Source organism: Ambystoma mexicanum, chromosome 6q, assembly GCF_040938575.1.
Source record: "Ambystoma mexicanum isolate Mex_15411 chromosome 6q, UKY_AmexF1_1, whole genome shotgun sequence".
Taxonomy (NCBI): Eukaryota; Metazoa; Chordata; class Amphibia; order Caudata; family Ambystomatidae; genus Ambystoma; species Ambystoma mexicanum.
Window position 1 is genome coordinate 1415297287 of NC_090937.1, and position 18695 is coordinate 1415315981.

The 18695-nt window shown below is 45.4% G+C and overlaps 1 protein-coding gene across 9 annotated transcripts in view; it reads right to left on the reverse strand.

Moving 5' to 3' along the window:
* Window positions 1-16666: 16666 nt before the first annotated feature.
* Window positions 16667-18695, reverse strand: part of RNF4 (ring finger protein 4) — a 156497-nt gene continuing 154468 nt past the window's right edge. For all 9 annotated transcript variants that reach the window (XM_069632118.1, XM_069632110.1, XM_069632114.1 and 6 more), the window contains one exon: window positions 16667-18211. In XM_069632118.1, the coding sequence (XP_069488219.1) occupies window positions 18184-18211 (28 nt within the window). In that variant the 3' untranslated portion in view covers window positions 16667-18183. The remainder of the gene's footprint in view (window positions 18212-18695) is intronic.

The window sequence follows — 18695 nt, forward strand, 5'->3', positions numbered from 1 at the left end:
CGTGAATATGGTTATATCTCGAAGGGGTCTGTAGACCTCATCGGTGTCTCAAACCGGGGCTTCTTACTCGGGGGGGATAGGATCATTAGAGCCTGAGGGTGTAGCCCCTTGTGGATCATATGAAAGGAAATGGTCTGGATTTTTATCGTAAAAGTCTGCCAAGGAAGACATCCTTGACATGACCCTATCTATGTCATCACTGGACCATTTTTTGGAACTGGGAATGACTCTCTCCGAATGTTTTGGAGATTTATCTTGAGTAGATTTGCTCTTTGAAATATCAGCAGACCTGGTCTTGTCTGCCTGTTTAGGAGGAGTGGAGTGTTTTACAGGTGTGGAAGAGTGCAGAGGCTGCTTCTTCTGCTGATTTCCCCCTTCCCCGTGAGTGGAAAGGTGTTTTCCCTGTCCCTTTGTGGCTCTGGAGGTTTTCAACGCCTGGCGTCGAGGATCGGGGGTAGAGTCCCTGTCCTTCGAACGTGGGGCCGTGCTGATCTTGTCTGCGGGCTCCGACTCCTGGAGTGCGGCCTGGGGGTGGAAGTCGTCTTCGTCTTCCGACGATCGAACTTCCGTTAGCCTAGGGAACGAGGCACTCTTGGCAAGAGTGGATGATTACCTGGAGTCATGCGGCGATCTCGATCTGGAATGCCCAGAGGGGACCGATTCGGACCGTTCTGTTTGTGCCTCTTTCCGAGCACTCGACGTCGTCGAGTCTCAGTTGGACTTCGTGTGTTTAGTGTGGGTGGTGCTTGGAGCGCCTGTGTCGCCGGGGGTCTTCCCCATAGCCGCCCTGTCGGACGACCTTACGAGGTCGGGGACCTGCGCTCGGCTGTCTTTCGACGCCGTAATGCCCTCGCCGTCCGAAAGCACGGCGTCGCTGCCATCGCTGAAGGCGCCCTCCGCTGCCATGGCCGCCTGCCTGGCGTGGTGGGCCCAACTCTTCGTCGAACGGTCCTTAAGTGTCTTCGGTTTAAACCTACTACACGCTATGCAGTTCGCTTCGGGGTGGTCCCTCGGCAAGCAGAGATTGCACGTGGCGTGCCTGTCGACCCAAGGGTATTTGCGATTGCACTTGGGGCAGAATTGAAAAGGGGTACCCTCCATACGCACCTTGAGGCAGCGGGCTGTTAAGTGTAGGAAATGTATAAGGTGTACCTATATACCAAGAGTGTAGAGTATGTCCAACCCCCCACTCTCCCTACTTGCAGGGCCGAGGCCAGAGGCCTTCCGAGGCCCGGGCCAGAGGCCTTCCGAGGCCCAAATCCGTCGTGCAGCAGCCGACGGTCGATTTCTTCTCCAGCCGGCGTCAAGTGTCGAAGTTCGACGTTGGGTTGGGGAAGGATGTCAATTAATCAATATTTTAGCAAAAGTATGGCTAAGGCCAGGGGACTCCGCAAAATGCTTCAGACCAGTATGGTGGAAAAAAAACAATCTGAGGATCCTAGACGCGTGAGGGATCTTGGGTACAGTGGACGTCACACTAGGGATAGTATTACTGGCACGCCCTGTGTCGACGCCCATTTTCGAGTTTCGAAAAACAAACTGTAATGCTCCGCAGCTTCCACTAGATGTCGGCCTATGCACAGCATGTGATCTAAGTAGATTCCACAAGCCTCAGAAATATATATATATTATATATGTATGTATAGGTTGGCATGCCGCAATCTATTCACTACTTAGCTAGCCTCAAGAATACTTAATCTGCTTGCGTTTCTTTGCATCTGTACACGTGTAAACTGACTTGATATCTTCAACAGTTCTGTAGCATAAGTTTCTTCATCTTGATCCCAAGCTGTCACTTATCTTCAATACTTTCTTGATGCCTTACAGAATATCTGCATTCTCTAGTCTCTGCATCTCTTCTATGCACATCAGATGAACTTTGCATGACATTACTATTCGTCTTTGCCATTCATTGGTCCTGCTTCTTCCGGGATTTCATTCAAATGGCCATCATACATACTGTCTCGTATGCCGGTATGGTTTTCTCAATGGGAACCTTACTTCCAGGATTCTCTGCGGATTCAGTATTTTCACTGGTACCGCACGCGTCTCACACTCTGGTTCCCAACATATAGACAAGATGGGCGAGGTGATGGTGGGGGTGCTTGGCTCCTTCTCTACAGCCCGGTGCCACAAATCCTGCGCCTCGCTGGAGAGCGCTGGGGATCTGGTCCCCCCCTGCTTTCGGATGTAGAACATTGTGGTGGTGTTGTCCGTGAAGACACTCACCACATTGCCCATGAGGGACAGAAGGAATGCCTTGAAGGCCCAAAACACTGCCTGCCGCTCTGGGATATTGATGTGGAGATCACTCTCCTAAAGCAGCCAAGCTTCTGGCATGCAGACGTCAGCTTTGGGCTCACCAGCCCTCCAGGGAAGCATCCATGGTGACCATCTCATGGTACAGGGGTTCTGAGAACCTGTGGAGCGTACGCGCCACCACCTTATCACTCAACGGAACTTCTCATCGAGAACAATGTTGTCTCTGCCGGACTGTCCTCTCCGTGTGTTCAATGGCCAGGTACTTCAACTTGGCCCAAATGAGCCAGTCGTCAAGGTACAGTTTATAGGCGTGTTATAAATGCCCTATCATATCAGGTACACATGTATCCCCTGTAGATGCAGATGGGCCACCACCGGTGCCAGGCACTTCGTAAACTCCCTGGGCACCAACTTCAGTCCGAAAGGGGGGAGGGGGGGTTGATGCTTGAATTGATCGTGCCTTCCCAGCGATACAAAGCACAGGAACCTCTGATGCTTCCTGTGAATGGGGACGTGGAAGTATGCGTCCTACAGATCCATGCAACATCAAGAAGTCTTCTTCCAGTTGGCCGAGCACATGTTGCAACATGACCATCCTGAATTTCTGGGAGTTGGACCAGCTCTATCACCTCTTTTCTTATCATGGACCGTACCTCCTGCAGCAGCGGAGGGATGTGCTGTTTTTGCCGGGCCACCAGACGTATTCACGGACACTTTTGCTGGAACTCGAGTGTCCGTGGACGAGAGCGTCCAGCATCCATCGGTCAGAGATCTACTTCCACTCGCCGTTACGCTCACCTGGTATCCACGGGGACGCCACCCAGCTGCGGGGACTCTGGTGCCCTTCTCAGCCGCTCCCTGGTATAATCGGCGGGGAAGTTCTGCCTGGAAAACAGGTGGGCAATGTTCAAGACTGGGCAACTGGGGTAAGAGCCTCCCAGCACCCCGTATGCCCACAGCCCCTCCCCGGACCTTTCCTCACCTTGTTATGGATTTTGGCGTGCTCTCCGTCCTGCCTTCTTGGCATGGGCGCGTTGTCCTTTGTGGGCGAGTGCGATCTAGTTACTTCACTGATGCTGCCCTTCAGAGTCTTTCAGGTAGGTCTTATTACTGTTATACTGTAAGCCTTTCTTGGATTCAATAATGTCTTTTCTCTCTCCTTAGGTGCGCGGAAGTTCGCTGTGGAACGTTGGCTGAATTTGGACTCACCGGTAGGTGATTGTGTTTCGAGAGCGCCTTGATGCGGTAAGTAGGCGCTATGCACAGCGCTATGATGTCTTGCCTTTGCTAACCGGTTGTCTTTTGTTCCCGTAGGTTGCGGTGCTCACTCGGAGCAAGAAGTCCCAACGCGGTGCTGGTCGATGGGCGACTTGAGAGGTAAGCTGCCGGCACATTTGTAAATGTCTTGTTTCTCTCCTTTTGCAGATCCGACGGTCCGGGAGGCTCGCTGTTCCTTGGATGCTGTTTGCAGGGGCAGAGAGCAGCTAGCTGTGGAATCACAGGTAAGCTGCTGCTAATAACAATGTCCCTTTTGTTTTTCAGGTGCTGTTCTTCCGAGGCTCGCAGATGCGGCTTAACACGATGAGCGTCACGTTGCAGGATTGCAAAGTAACGCGAAGCGTGTTCTCCAAGTCGGGTGTGGTTTAAATATCATCAAGAAAGTAGTCCAGGTAAAATAGTCCCTAGGCTACCACACCCAAAACACTATAAACGCATAGCTTGGATCCAAGGAGCCAAGCTATGTGGATGCCTCCATGTTGACTGGCATTGAAATAAAGTAGTTCCCAAGCACAAGTCTTCATTAAGTATGAGCCTGGGGCCAAAGGTGCCAGGAGTGGCCCCAAGAGGGCCTAGGCAAAGGATGCCTAAGCTTGTTGGGGGCCGGAGCCGAGACCCCTCCTGGCCCATGGACCTGCCCAGGGGGGGCTTCAGGAAGTGGGTCGTGACACTTGCTGACGTAGCCTGCCAGCCAGCCTCCCACCAGGGTGCATGGGTGGAGGCCATATGTCGTGGCCGGTTCAATTTTGCCTCAGGGCTTGCGTGCCACCCTGGGAGCGACATCGGCCAACTCCACCGAAAGCCTTTGAACGTCCTCCTGTGTCGTGGACCAGAAGGGTTGGCGGTACAAAGAGCACCCTCTGCCGAAACCTTTCAACGGTCTGCCATACTTTCCACCGGAGGCACAAAAGTAAGGGCAGTGTTGAAAAAGAGTGCCCAGGGCACATGCCGTCACTGTGTCCGTCTAAATGGCCTGCAATGATTAGACGACGACCTTCCCAAAGAGGTGGTCCCCGAAGGGCATGTCCAACAGCCTCGCCTGGACCTCCTGACGGAGGTTGGTGGACTTCAGCCAGCCACAACGGAGGCAGACATTGTTACCCATCTGCTGGAACACCATGGCTGCGACGTCCAGGGCCAGAGTAATGTCATGGTCAGATGCCACCTCCCCCTCCTGGAGGATAGAATATGCCTCAACCCACTTGTCATCGCGTAGAAACTCCAGCAACAGAGCCATCTTATACCACAGCTCCCTGGTGTATCTGGGCAGGATTGCAAGTGCATTAACTGCCTTGACTGTTGATGCCGCCAAGTATATCCCCTTTCTTCCCATGGCATCTAACTTCTTCCATTCGCTATCCGGTGGAACGCAGGATGAAGACGAGGTGTTAGATTACTTCTTTCGCGCTGCCGCCAAGACCACTGAGTCAGTGAAGACTGCAAACATAGGCACTTGGGTGCGGACTCCAGCACCCAGTACTCTTTCTCCAGCCTATCCCTCTTGGCCGGGGCTGTGGACAGGTTTCTCAAAGCTAGGCCCTTGTCCCCAAAGTCGTCCAGCAGAGGCACTGCCAGAATGATCTTCCCTTTGGCCTTGTACCGTCTTCTTGGTCTCTTCCGGGGTCAGTTGGAAGAGTGCAGACCCTCTGGTGACCATGGCATGGAACTACCCCACTTTGTCCGGGGGGGGAAGACGCCCTTGGCTGCCGAAAAACTGCCTGCCGTGGTCATGTCGTCCATGTCCGTAGTTGCTGTGTCCATCCCTGTGTCCCTAGGTTGGGGGGTATGGGGGGGCATGTGGAGTTTGATGCAGCAGCAGAGGGTGCTGCCTCCTCTTTCGCCAGAGGGTGGCCTGTGTCACCGGGGCCAGAGTCGCCGCTGGCACATCCTCTTCTGGATTTCCGACACCAGGGTGTGTAGGGTCGAAAGGATGTCCAGCGAAACCTCCCTAAGAGGTGGGGTGGGGCCTACTGGGCCGAGGGCCGCCGTCATTGGCATTTCCGGCACTGTATCAGTTGTCCCCCTCTGCGTTTCCGCCATCGTCATTCCCCATGTCCTCCTGGACAGTGCGAACAGACGCATCATCCTCCTCATTCGAGGAAGTAATATCCATGCCCTGGAATATGGTTGAGGCCTCCTCCCTCCTCCCCCACCCCATTTTTTGCATCCTGAGGGGTCGGTGTTGGGCCTAGGGACGGCACCCTCTTCTCCGGTGTCTTATCCACCGGATTGGGCAGGGATACTCTGGGCGCCGTCAGGGCTACCTTGACTGGGTCAGCCTCTTTGGCCTTCGAAAGGGCAGCCGCCACCAACTCAATCATTAAAGAGGACTTCGCCTGGGCATTTGGGGCAGGTTGGTCACCTTAGTCTTCTATGGCTTTCCTGCAGCTTTGTCGTGTTAGCCGACTTACTCTATGAGGAGGAGCTGGAACAATGTCGGAGATGGAGGCAGATGGTGAATATGAGCATGCCCTGCCCATTACGGGACCCACTTGCGCCGGCCCAGACGGAAACTGACTTTCAGTACTTGGCCTGGTCTTAGGCCCCCATTGATGGGGTGCCCTTCAAGGACTTAAAAGCCCGCTCCTCAGAATGGCCGGTCCTGGGTGAGGCATGCCCCTGCTTCGGGCACAGGGACGAAGACTTGCCGCTGAGCCACGCCGCCAGCCTACTGTGACGATCCTTCATGTTTCTCTTGGTAAACCCGAGGCAGATTTTGTATTCTCCTTCTGTGGTCCAGATGGAGACAGTAGAGGCACTGAAGGCGTTTGTCCTCCACAAACATGTTCCGCAGTCCGCTTGAAAAGGGAGATTCCCTCTTTCTTCTCTTCCAACATGGTCCAGAATGCAGAGTAGAGCCGATGGCCTGTTGGAACTTAAAACATGGTGATCCCTGCCCTTGAGGGGCACCGAAATTCACTGACAAACAGACCCCGCTTGTCAGCCGATGTAGAGAAAGAGCACACACGAATAACTGTAGAATAGCTAATAGAGCAAAACTCGAGGACTCCCAACACTTGAACATGTTGTAAAAATCTGAAGATGGCTAGGAGAGAAGGGGCTTAGGCAGAGGGCCATCATTGGCTGGGGGCAGTAGGACCCAGAGTGCAGCCACACACCGCCAACAACACATGGCCTATCTTCCCGCATCCCCACACGTGTCCCGATGAAAACGGTACCTCACATGTGTGGTTGCACCTACTGGGGGCACAAAAGGAAAAGGGTAACCCACTGGTAACCCCAATCCTTTCGCCACTGCCCATTTTGTTCATGTGGGCAACCTACAGATTTGGGCCTAGGGTGTCGAAGCCAACAAGGGAAACGGGGAACCTCATGCATTTCCCAAAAGAGGAGACCCGTGGGAATACACAGACGTCTGCCTTGCGCAAATTGCCCCAGTTTTTATTAGCCACAATCCCCGACAAAGTGTGATATTTGGTGGGAAAAAAACACAATGTTCACTTTGTCTGGGGTTCTGGGTAATAAATTCTGGGCCGCTTTGCGCAAATCAGACCTCTGCGCATTCCCACAGGTATGTTTTGGCACTGTAGGGGTTAAACAAACACCAGCTTTAAGATTGTTAAATTCTGATGACAATGATTGGGTGACTTTGCCTCAAAGTAACAATCGAATGATATGTGGATATCAAACGGTCATCCTTTCAAGACTAATATGGGAAAAGCATCCATAATTTAATGACTTTGGGCCATCAACTGTTGATTATGGAAGCCAAGGAATTTGTTTCATTCCAGATTTACCCAATGTCATAAAGATCATCAACTTAGCAAGAATTGGCTGTTAAAAAATAAATTTAAAAAAAAACTGGATTGTAGAGCAAATCTCAGGTTAAAAATAAAAAAAAAAGGACACGATTGGTCATGGGTTGAACCAGCTATACAAATGTTCATGGCACTCCAAAGGGGGCTCTCTCGGCTTTAGCCTACAATCCATCAGCATAACATCATGGAACGCTTGTGGTATAAACAATCTTAACTCATGGCTCCATAATCCAACTCAACTTACTAAGGCAATGATCCTAATGATTCAGGAAATTATGGTGACTTTGCATTTTTCAGTTAGACGGGTATGAGACATACACCTGTCCAGCAACTCAAGCTGTAACTGGTCGACCTAGTGGTGGACTAGTAATAGCAATAGAAAAAAAACCTGAAAATAAATAGCCAACTAGTACATTATTCTGATGGCCTTTTAGCTGTTAATGTGGACTTGCAGGAAAAAGATAAATCTTTATTGCTTCTAGTGTATTTATTTGAACCCAGTGAAAATTAAGCTAGAAGAGTTCCTATATAAATTAACACATGTCTTGGAAAATGGGGTCCATTCTCACCCAAACATTGCAATAGGCGGTGACCAATTGAGATTGCTCAGAAGGTTTTAAAATAAAAAAACATGATTCAAGAATCGAGGTTCACTAAAGTGGGCTCAAAAGGTAGCATATGGGATACACATCTTGCAGAATAGGCGTTATGGCCATTGGAACTGCATGCAAAAAAAACTCTGCTCCTATATATCCATGGCACAGAGGTGATTGCTACTACACGATGGATTACTTTTTTGTTTCTTCAAATATCAGATTCAAATGTGGGTATGCTAACATTAAAAATCCAGGTGTGGGTGATCATATGATGCTTTAATTCAACTATTCCAAACAAGTACAAGTCTATTAAATAAATCCCTCACTGGCATTTCTCGAATTTGATCGTCCTGTTCTTTCGCTAAAATGGAATAACAGACTAAACAGCGTTTATGAACTCTCTAAAATCTGACATCTTTTCTTCTGGGATCTTATGTGGAGAAAATATACATCAAATGGATAGAAACAAACTTGTCAGAAATTGTCATTGTCTGAAGAAAATTTCCAATTCCAACAGGCGTAATTTTGTAAAGTTAAAATCACATGTTTACAATAAAGATGTTGCTTTATCCAAAAGTGTTAAAAACAGAAAGATTAGACATCTTCACCCGCTAAAACGTCCTTGGTTACAATATAAAGAGGAAAAGAGATTCATATGCCAGCCCCATAGGAATCTAACCAAATAGTTGAGAATTAGTATCCTACAAGGGACAACAAGACTATCGTTAAAAATGTGTGCAATAAAAACAAGCCTTTTAGTACATTATTAACCAAACTGTTGGCAAAAGTAGAAACTATCAAACCTCAAAAAAGGGCTGGTCAATATTTTTGTGAATAAGTACAAAATACCCAAACTCTTTAATGAAGTTTCAAATCCATGTGAAGGCCTGTGTTTAGATGGGCCCTGTCCATGGGATAAAGAAGACATTAAATGGGCCATTAATAAACTAAATCCATCGAGATCAGCTGGTCCAGATGGTATTCCATCAATTATACTCAAAAAGGACCCTCTACTTTGGGCTTCTATACTCCAAATAAAATTCAATACAAGTATCACAAAATCAATTCCAAGTTCATGGTCTCAATCCCTTGTTGTTCCTATTCTCAAAAAGGGCGATTCCTCTGCAGTCTCAAATTATAGGCCGAAAGCCCTAACTGATGCCTCTTCTAAGGTATTTGTATACCTAGCCCTTAGGGAGTTGGAAAATGTGGTTAAATCAGATGGGGGCTCTTTTACAAAAAAGGATGGGGACACACCTGAATGCGATGATGTTGGCACATCTAATAGAAACTGTCAAGCACAGTCAATCAGGTCCAATAGTCTTGGCCTGACTAGATACGACTTCTGCCTCTAACTGTGTAATAAGACCATTATTATGGAATAAGCTGCTTAAATAATGTGGCGTCCGATGAGATTGGTTCAGTTGGTGGCTGATTTAAAATCATACCACCACATACAGAATTCTTCTCACACAGGAAAGGGCCATAACAAGAGCAATCCCTACTTATACTGGGGTTAAGCAGGGATGCTGTATGACATTCACCCTATTTACTATCTTAGTGATATGGAAAAAAAAAATGGCAAAATGACAAAATCAACCCTGTAAGATTGGGGGGGGGGGCAGGCAGGGGCAGTTAAGAATACACTGGATGGCATTTGCTGATCTTATCTTTTTTTGACAGGAATAATAATCGAGGCCAATGCCACAAAATCAAAAATTGTCATCCTCAAGGAATCACAAATATTAAAAACAATGAAGTGGTCTCTGGGCTTGGAGAGAATATCCAAGATGAGATACTTAGGTTAACTCCTCTTCGATCTCTATGTGGAAAGAGTTTCTGGAAATCAAATTACAACCTCTGCTCTCTCACATGAAATGTCTGTTTCCTAAAGTCTAAGTTTTCACTCGTGCCAATCCTTGACTATTATGTGCTGAAGATCGAACCGATTGTACTCTATGGGCATGTGTTTGATTGACATTCATGAACGTCTCAACTCTATTCAGAGTCATATATGAAAGGTTTCCTTCTGGCAAATTCACTACCCAATGCATTACTGAGGCATGAGCTAGGTCTGGTATCACTATCCTCAAGATTGTATTGGAGGCAACTCTCCAATTATGCAAAAATTCTAGATCCACAGTGTAGCATTTCACCAAGATCCTCATATAAAGAGTTAAAGGACACGTCTGTTAAATCCTTGAACATGTATGGCAATTTTTTAATTTATTTTTATTTAAATGATTTAGTTTAGATTATAAACTTTTCATTCATTTATGTTAGTAAATTAATCATTAAACAAGGTCTTCAAAAATGTTTTGGTTGCTGCTGATTTTCCATGTTCTTATGTCTATTTTTGATCTCATCCTTGTGTGTCAATGATATGATTCCAGAATGTAATTATGGTAAATATTGATTTTTGGTTATTGCCCAAAATGATATGGGCCCATCGTTCTTCTGGAGTTCTTTTTTGGCTGTTATGCAGAAATCCCTGAACAAAACTCGTTGTTCCGTAAGAGCTTGGCATTCCATTATTATATGAAGACTACTTTCAACTTGTGTAGAGACTTTGCAGAATCGACAAAAATTGTGTTTTCAATATTAGTCTTCTCTTTGCCTGTACTTCACGGGTTGGTAGGATATTTAAGCGCATTCTAAGGAATGTCTCTCGGATGTGTCATTCAGGAAAGGTTTTTAGATATTGTGCGAGTTTGTTTTAGACTCATCTCAAGGACGCATGATATATCCATTTGATACTGGGTTTTTTTTCAGCTGGATCATTTTGAGACAATCCAATGTGGCAATTCTCTTTTTTGCTTTCCCTGGGCATTGAGTGAGCATTTAGGTCGAGATCTCAGCCTCTATTCTTTTGCGTTCAATGTAGTTTTTCCACTTGTTAAGTGCCATGTCATTGCTAGATGGTATTTTGGTTTGAAAGATTTGGAGGGCGGGTATATTGTTTTCAGTGATCATTTTCCGAAAAAGGTCCATTTGCTTCCATACGACAATCGATTCAAGGGATTGTAAAGCAAGTTCATATCTAACACGAGACATTGGAAGCAATTGTGGAAGAGCCAAAACGTTCTGCCAAAAATGTTTTAATTTTTTTATTTAGTGCAGTTTGTAGGCCACTTGTAGTCTTAGCCATCAATACTATATCATCAGCATAAGTGATACATGGCAATGGGGTCGCATTAATCGGTGGGTTTATTGTGGACATTTGAATCACATCTTCAAAATCTGATGTATGGCAATAGAATGCAACTGTTGCTTTGCACTATTGACTCTAGTGAGGAAGAATTGATTAAAAAAATAATTCTCTGGTTGTTGAAACTATACGACTATGACTGTTTGAAAACAATTGACATTATGGGAACCTACAAACTTCAAAGGATGCAAGAGTTTTCCACGAAAAAGGAAACCGATAAGTACATACATTCTGAACTTCCCATGTAACAAAGCAAGTGCATTTTACATGCGATTCTGATTCAACCATTCTTTTTTTTTTTTTTTTTTTTTAACAAGATTAAGCATTGGAAGACAAGAAACACATCAAACCAAAATACACACAGTCAACGCTGCGATGTATGCAGAGGTAGAAACATAAAAACATTGGGTATTAAAATGCCCTTATTTTGGTCCTCTGAGAATGCAAACATTTGGTGATGATCTGCTCACAAAATCTGATTACTACATTAATCTTTTTTGGTTAAGACATGTGGGGTGACAATGTTGTACTTGTCATAGCACTAACTCGTTTCAAACGATAATGTGTAAAATAGGTTTATGATGAAATCTGCTCCATTTGTAAATGTTGATTAATTCTGGCAAATACAAAACAAACAAAATGGTCACTTTCTCCAGCTATTTTCTTACTTCACTCTATATCTTTTTCTGTTTTGTATCAAGCAAGAGCATTTTTTCCGCGCAGGTAGGTTTCTAGAACTCAATTTCCACATCCCATTTAACTCCTTGAGCAAAGTATGGCACTCATGCCATCTGTATTTGCTGCCTCCGTGATAGCCACACTGTAGGCAAGCCACCAGTTCGTTATAAAATGTCCTAAAGATGGATAGGGAAGGAATGAGGCAAATGGGTAAATTGGGGTGGGCAAAAGGTTCGCTCTGCATCTGAGGGCTCATCTCCCCTCCACCCACCCCCAAACAAAGAAAAATTGAAGGTTTCTTTCACATCAACTGTACATTGGTTTTCGAGGGTAGGCTAGTGACAGCTAATATTTAGTTTTGGTTTCACCAGGGGTGCAAGTGGATTTACAGCATTGGCAGTCCACTGTCCCTGTATGGTAGCCATTGGATACTCATTTTTTTTTCTTAAATCTTACTCATCAGTTTTTGTTTTAGGGGCCTCCTTAGTTCAGGGAAACCACAAGTCAGCTTAAAACAGTCATTCTGCCAATCTGGGCTCTTTGTGATGTACACAGCTTATATTATAGGGTAAAGAGTGGGTTAAGAAGTTGTCTTTTTTATTTTATTTTTTTTAACAACTTTATTTATTTTGGTTGCAGCAATGCATACAAATAAACACTTGGGACGACCTGTCCCTTACATAGTGCTATGTAGCTTACCCCGAGTCATCCCCCTTCCCCTTCCATGTCCCTTCTCCGGTCTCCCCCATAGTTCTAGGGAGAGTTTGTGGGCCCACGCCGTTGACGGGTGGCGCTGCAGGATCTCAAGGTGGACACCACTACCTGCCGCTGAAAGGTCAGTTCCGGGAACTGGCTATGGTATTCCAGAACTGGGGCCCAGCAGTCGGTGAAGCAGTGTAAGGCTCCTTCTCTCGCTGCAGTGACTTTCACGGACACCAGGATCTCCCAATACTTTAATACACCTCAGGGAAATCAAATGGCCTTCCTGTGTTTTCCATTTGCCAGCCACAGTTATTGTAGCCGCCAGCAGCAGTTGCTCAAGTAATTTGGCAGTGCGTCCTGTTTTGGGGAAACACTCCGGTCTTGCTACTCCCAGCAGGATCACCTCCGAGTGCATATGTAGCTTGCGGTGGGTGAGGTCTTCAATGATGTGCGATCCTTTCCCAGAAGGCCTGCACTGTAGAGCATACCCACCAGATGCAGAAAAAGATCCCCCATGCTCCACACCGCCTCCAGCAGGCCGGGTCAATAGACGTCTGAAAATGGTGCAAGCGTTCCGGGGGATAATACCACTGATGGAGAATTTTCCACCTAGAGGCGGAGTTGATTCTTGTCCAAATGTCTACCCACGTTTGGTCCTCAATAGGGTGCCCCAGATCCTTCTCCCACCTGGCCAGTGTTAGGGAGAATTCTCAAGAATGTGCCAATTCCTCTCTACCTTAGAGACCCCATCTCTTTTGCTGAACTTTGTACTTTTAATTCTGTTTCTTTTGTGCATTTGTTTATTTTTGGTTATGGAGTCTAACCAACTCCATAGGCATCCTTTTTTTTGTGTCACACAGCACCCTCAGTGCAGTGACACAGGGAAGCCTTTCAGGCTTTCCCAAGGTTTAAATACCTTCTCTGGGATAAACTGCCGTTTCCCCAGAGTCAGTAAAGTGAAATTGACTTTACTAGTCTTAAATTCATAGACCCAGCACACCCAATCTTACAATAGAGTGTTGGACCGGTTACTTAGTATCCCATGTGTCTAGATACTCATGTAGCAGTCAAATGCTACCCTTTCCTCTCAGAATGGCTGGTGGCAGTGGTTTTATAATGAACTACCATCATTTTTCCCGACCGCAAACTATTTGTAGCTCCGGTAACGTTAAATTAAATCGCGGGAGCCATGTTTTTCAAGATGGCGCCCAGCCATCGTTGCTAAAATGGTTCCTGGTCTTTTTTCGCCATGTCTTTATGGAAAGGTCCTTCTAGAGTTTTTCACTGCGCGCCAAACCAGGCCTGGTCTCTTTGTTCATTCGCCTTTGGCATGCTTCCGGAGTGACGACTGCTTCTGGCTCCAGTGTCTGGGGTAGGCAGGAAGTGAGGGCGGTGCCCGACACTCCCTGTGCTTGGTCTCCTAGGAGACCCAAATGCACTCTGATGATTGGCTGGCTGGCTGGCTGTCCGGCAAGGAAAGCCACCCTGCTGGGTGAGTGGCAGCTAGGCTGGAATGAATGGGGAGAACTGAATAAAAGGCAAGTCTCTTGGCTTGGAAGGCAGAGTCAACCACTGGAACGAAGGAACCGAAGAAGAAGACGGCTGCTGCAACTCCTGGACCGTTGGTTTGCCCGGTGAAGCCCTGCTGCAGGTCCGCATCACCGGGTTCGCCTCGACAGAGAAGCCCTGCAGCAAGAATGACTTCTCCCTTTCAGTTGTTAGGACCAATCAACTCCCAAGTACGCCACCTGGACACCTATCTCAGAGCCGTTGTATTTCCTCAGAGTGCTGCAGGAAACCGTAGAGCCAGGTAGAGGGACACCAGATTGTGTGCGTTACTTTTAGGCTGGCCAAAAGCGTTTGGAAAATCATCCGGACTCCCACGACGTCAGACCAACCGAGTCTGACCCTCCTCAGCCGAGTGCAGGACCTCAGAAGCAAGGACAGTCCACTTTGACAGCTAGGACCAGCGTTGTTACCAGTGCGGTAGCTGAAACGCGAAACAGCCACTGAATTTGACATTTGCCAGTTGCAAGCTTTTTGACCAGTACAGTGCAGGAGTCACAATGTCCTCCCTCTTGTCCGCACGACTGAGGCCCAGGAACAGTGAGATCTACCGGAACTACATGGAACAGAAGTCACCAGCTGCATCCTTTTCTTCATTGTACGGTACTGTAAAACAAGACTGAAAACTTACCTCTCACTGTGAAAGTACTTGAAACTTTTTCTACTCACAGGCCTAATCAGCTTGTGACCCAACATATGATTCTTCTTTTTACAAACTACTTCTAAGAACTTGTGCAAAGACCTCTCCGTCTACTTACCAGAACTGCTTTATCCTATCCAAGACTTTAGCCCATCGACTTTGGCCTAGCCTATTGAATTGAACAAACTCTTCTGGTGAACTCAACGTGTTTGCACCGTCTAAGAATAATTGTAGTCTTTCATGGTTTGATAACTGCCTTTTGCTTACTTTTTTATACAGTATTGAAGAATATTTGTGTGTTACTATATGATTGAATTCCTTCTAAGTGATTTATAACTGAGTGATAAATACATTGTTTATAAACAACCTTGAGTGCAAAAGTCTATTTAAATACCTGTAACTGAATCTTTGTAACTCTGCTACAGCTCACTTTTCCCCTCTTGAGATAAGCCTGGCTGCTCAACACGCTACCAAAACACTTATACCAAAGGGTGGTTTGCTTACACCTGTAGTCATAGTTGTGTGTAGTGTTCCCAAAGGGTACTGCATACACACTTTGCCTAACAGCCATATACAGGGGTTTGACCGTAAGCATATCCCTCTGCAGGAGTCTGTACAGCTTGGTGGATCCACCCCCTGCTGAGGCCCTCCTGTGGAGCATGCTCCAAGGGTGAAGGTCCCTCGTGGCCCCTTGTCTGTCAGCTGTGAGATCCAGTGTCGAATCTGGCTGTATGTGTATCTGTTTCCGTGAGCTGAAAGCAGGCCCGGTTGGATTTTATTTTAACGTTGGCAAAACACTGGGATAAATAATTAATCTTAAATATTCCAAAAAATATCAAGAAACCCTTTTCACTGAGGTGAATATCTACATGCAATTAGGATCTATTGTCCGAGTGCCATCTAGTGGATCTTTCTATAACTAGAATACAGGTTTAAAAAAAAGGTTTTAAGCTTCTTAAAATGTCATTTCCCTAACCAAATATCAATTCTACCAATGTTTTACTTGACTAACAAAGACCTTTTAACAGGGGGATAACCCCGATATCCCTTCTACCCCATGAAGCCTCCTTTTTCTCTCCCCCAAAACTTCACCCTCCGATTTGTAATATTTATAACTCACATTTTTTTTTTTACAAACGAATGGCAACCCTGCAATTCAACCTTTATTTTGCACTCTCAAGGTTCACCAAAATATATATATTTTAATCTGCCATTTCATTCAAGGTTTTCTCGGTCGAGAATATCACTGTAAAAACAGTAAATGGTCAGCTATGTCCTTATGTTTACCAGAGTACTTTCGTTTCCTCCATCATAAATATTTTGTGTGTGAAGAGTACAAATATTACAGTGTGGTGTATTCTTTTGGATTACCATGCCTTTCTCCTAAAGACAAGTCTGATTGATCTGATCCATCTCCCACTGAGACCAACCTTTCATTTTGGGTGACACTGTTCCACTATTAGCTTAGAGGCTTATAAAGCCCCCTCCAGAGGATTGTGCACCACTATCCGAGGTAAAACATGCTTGCTATTTTCATATCAAACATTTGTGGCTTGTAAGTTTATCCATCTAAACTGTTGCTGTATGCGTGTAGTTTGCTGCACAGCACAGACAGGCTTGATATGGTTAATTCTTGAGCTTGTCCATTTCAAACAAAGAGATAAGAGTTAACTCAAGCCGTGGTTTACCTACGTGGCTGCAAGCTAACTGGATCATGTTTTGTACGTTCACGTGGAAGGCATACGCCCCAACATTCTCTGGCAATTCCAGCAATCACCTTTGCTTGCACAGCCCGTGTGATGCAATTACTTTGTAGTTATCCAAGAAACATTTCCCCAGCACTGGTCAACCCACTCTCCCATCAGCAAAGTCTTCAAAAGGACAGAAGCCTAAAAAAAAAAAAGGTGAAACTGGCATTACATTTTTACCACTTCCTCAAAAAGGGGAAAAACATGAATCAGCAAGCCAGGTTTCAATTTATTTCAGAAAATAAAAGGAATTTGAGTGACAGGGGAAGCCCAACAATGAGAGGTGGATCCACATGTTAGCATGCAGTTTTTAATTCCCTTAAAATGTTGCAGTGGGACTAGAGGTTAGAGAAACTACCTAAATGTTATTCATCCTAAGCACTGTGGCAACAAAGTAACACTTGGCTACGGCCTTCCACTCTACACTAAGAATGAGGCCACTACAGGTGGTTCTCTTAGGGGATTTCCATGCTACCTAGTTTAGCATTTGTCATACTTGCAGCAACAGGATGTGTGTTCTTTTTAGGCACAACTTGATTTATATTACACAAAACAGAAAAATAACTTTACATTCCTAAAGCCTTGCTTCTGAATTAGCATTTAAGTTATTAGTTATAAGTTCTTACACAGAAACCAGGGGCCAAGGTTCTTTAGACAGAATCACCTAAAAGGCAAGAGCTTGTCATGATCACAAAATCTTGCTGATGGGCCCTCACCCTACATCATGCTGCCTCACTTACTGCACATCTTCAATGTAGCAAGAGAATCCAACACTTGTGAACATGCAACCTCTTCATTAAGTTTAGGTTCTAGATCTGGAAAGGCTCAAGGCAGTAGACAAGCAGATCTGTACACACTTCAAAAATCACGGCAATTTACCAGAAAATTGCAGTAAGTGAAAAAATAATGTACTTAAATAGAAAGGGCAGAAGGTGACGAGGGACATGACCATTTTCCAATTCAAGCATGTGATTTTAACAGAAATTCGAATGAATGCAAATTCTCGTTCATGAGCTATACTGAAAATATTTCAAACACTTGGAAGCTCAAATTCTAACGACAGAAGCTCATCAAATGCATGTTAAGTTAAAGAAACGGGTTAAGCAGTTTATAATTGCAGAAAACCTCCCAATGCTTTATTATCCCCTCAAAATTACTTTGAGGTTTGACCTGGAATTTCACAATGCCAAGTTAATTATGACCAAAGGGAAAAATTATAAAAACCATCACAAAGAAAACAAGTCGATACTTCTCTGGCACCCCATTTCCAACAGGTACAAATATTTTCTTGTTTTGTAATTGGACCTTTTATTTAAAGCTAATATGTGCGTTCAGCACACTACAGCACTTTCAAGATTGCTGTGTAAAACAAACTATGAAATTCAATAGCCCTTGCAGGATCAATCTAACAAAAATTCCTGCAACCATTTTAGTTTCTGCGATATTATTTACATCATGACATAAGCCATCTTTTAATAAATTAGTTACTTTTGCAAGTGAACGCAGATTAAGCAATCTGTTTATCTTCTAAAATGTTTTGGGCCTCTTAAGCCGTGCAATGAAAATCCAGAATAGGCTGTCTGGAAAAAGAAACCCAGAGGCATTCATATGTATATTGGATGATATTGTTTTTGAGTTAGTTTCTTCCTGCATGTTGGACAAGTGCTGCTGTTTTTCAGAGCATCACGAAGGCACTGGCTGCAGAAGATGTGCCCACATTTTGTGGCTACCATAAGTCGCCCATTCTGTATGATCTGAAATTTCAAGGGAAACAAAAAGACACATACGACTTAGAAGTATAAAGAAGAAAGGATTCTATACAGAACAGTAGGGAAAACATTTATGTAGGCACAGAACAGCATAAGGTAGGTGGATAGTGCCAAAGGCAAACTTTAAATGACATTTGGCGAATGAAAAATCTTCAAGGTAGTATAATAAGCACCACTACACATTTTCTGCATGGCAAACAGCACCGATTGCCATTACAAAGCCTAAAGAACTAGACCACACAGGTCCCTTTCAAAAGGGACCTGTGTGGTCTAGTTCCTTTCACAGGGCTGTTTGCCGTATTGATATACAATATGGCAAACAGCCCTGTGAAAGGGACTTGTGTGGTCTAGTTCCTTTCACAGGGCTGTTTGCCGTATTGATATACAATATGGCAAACAGCCCTGTGCTTTCCAGGGACTCATGTGGTCCAGCGGTGAATGGTTAGCCCCTTTAGGCACACGACCTAGG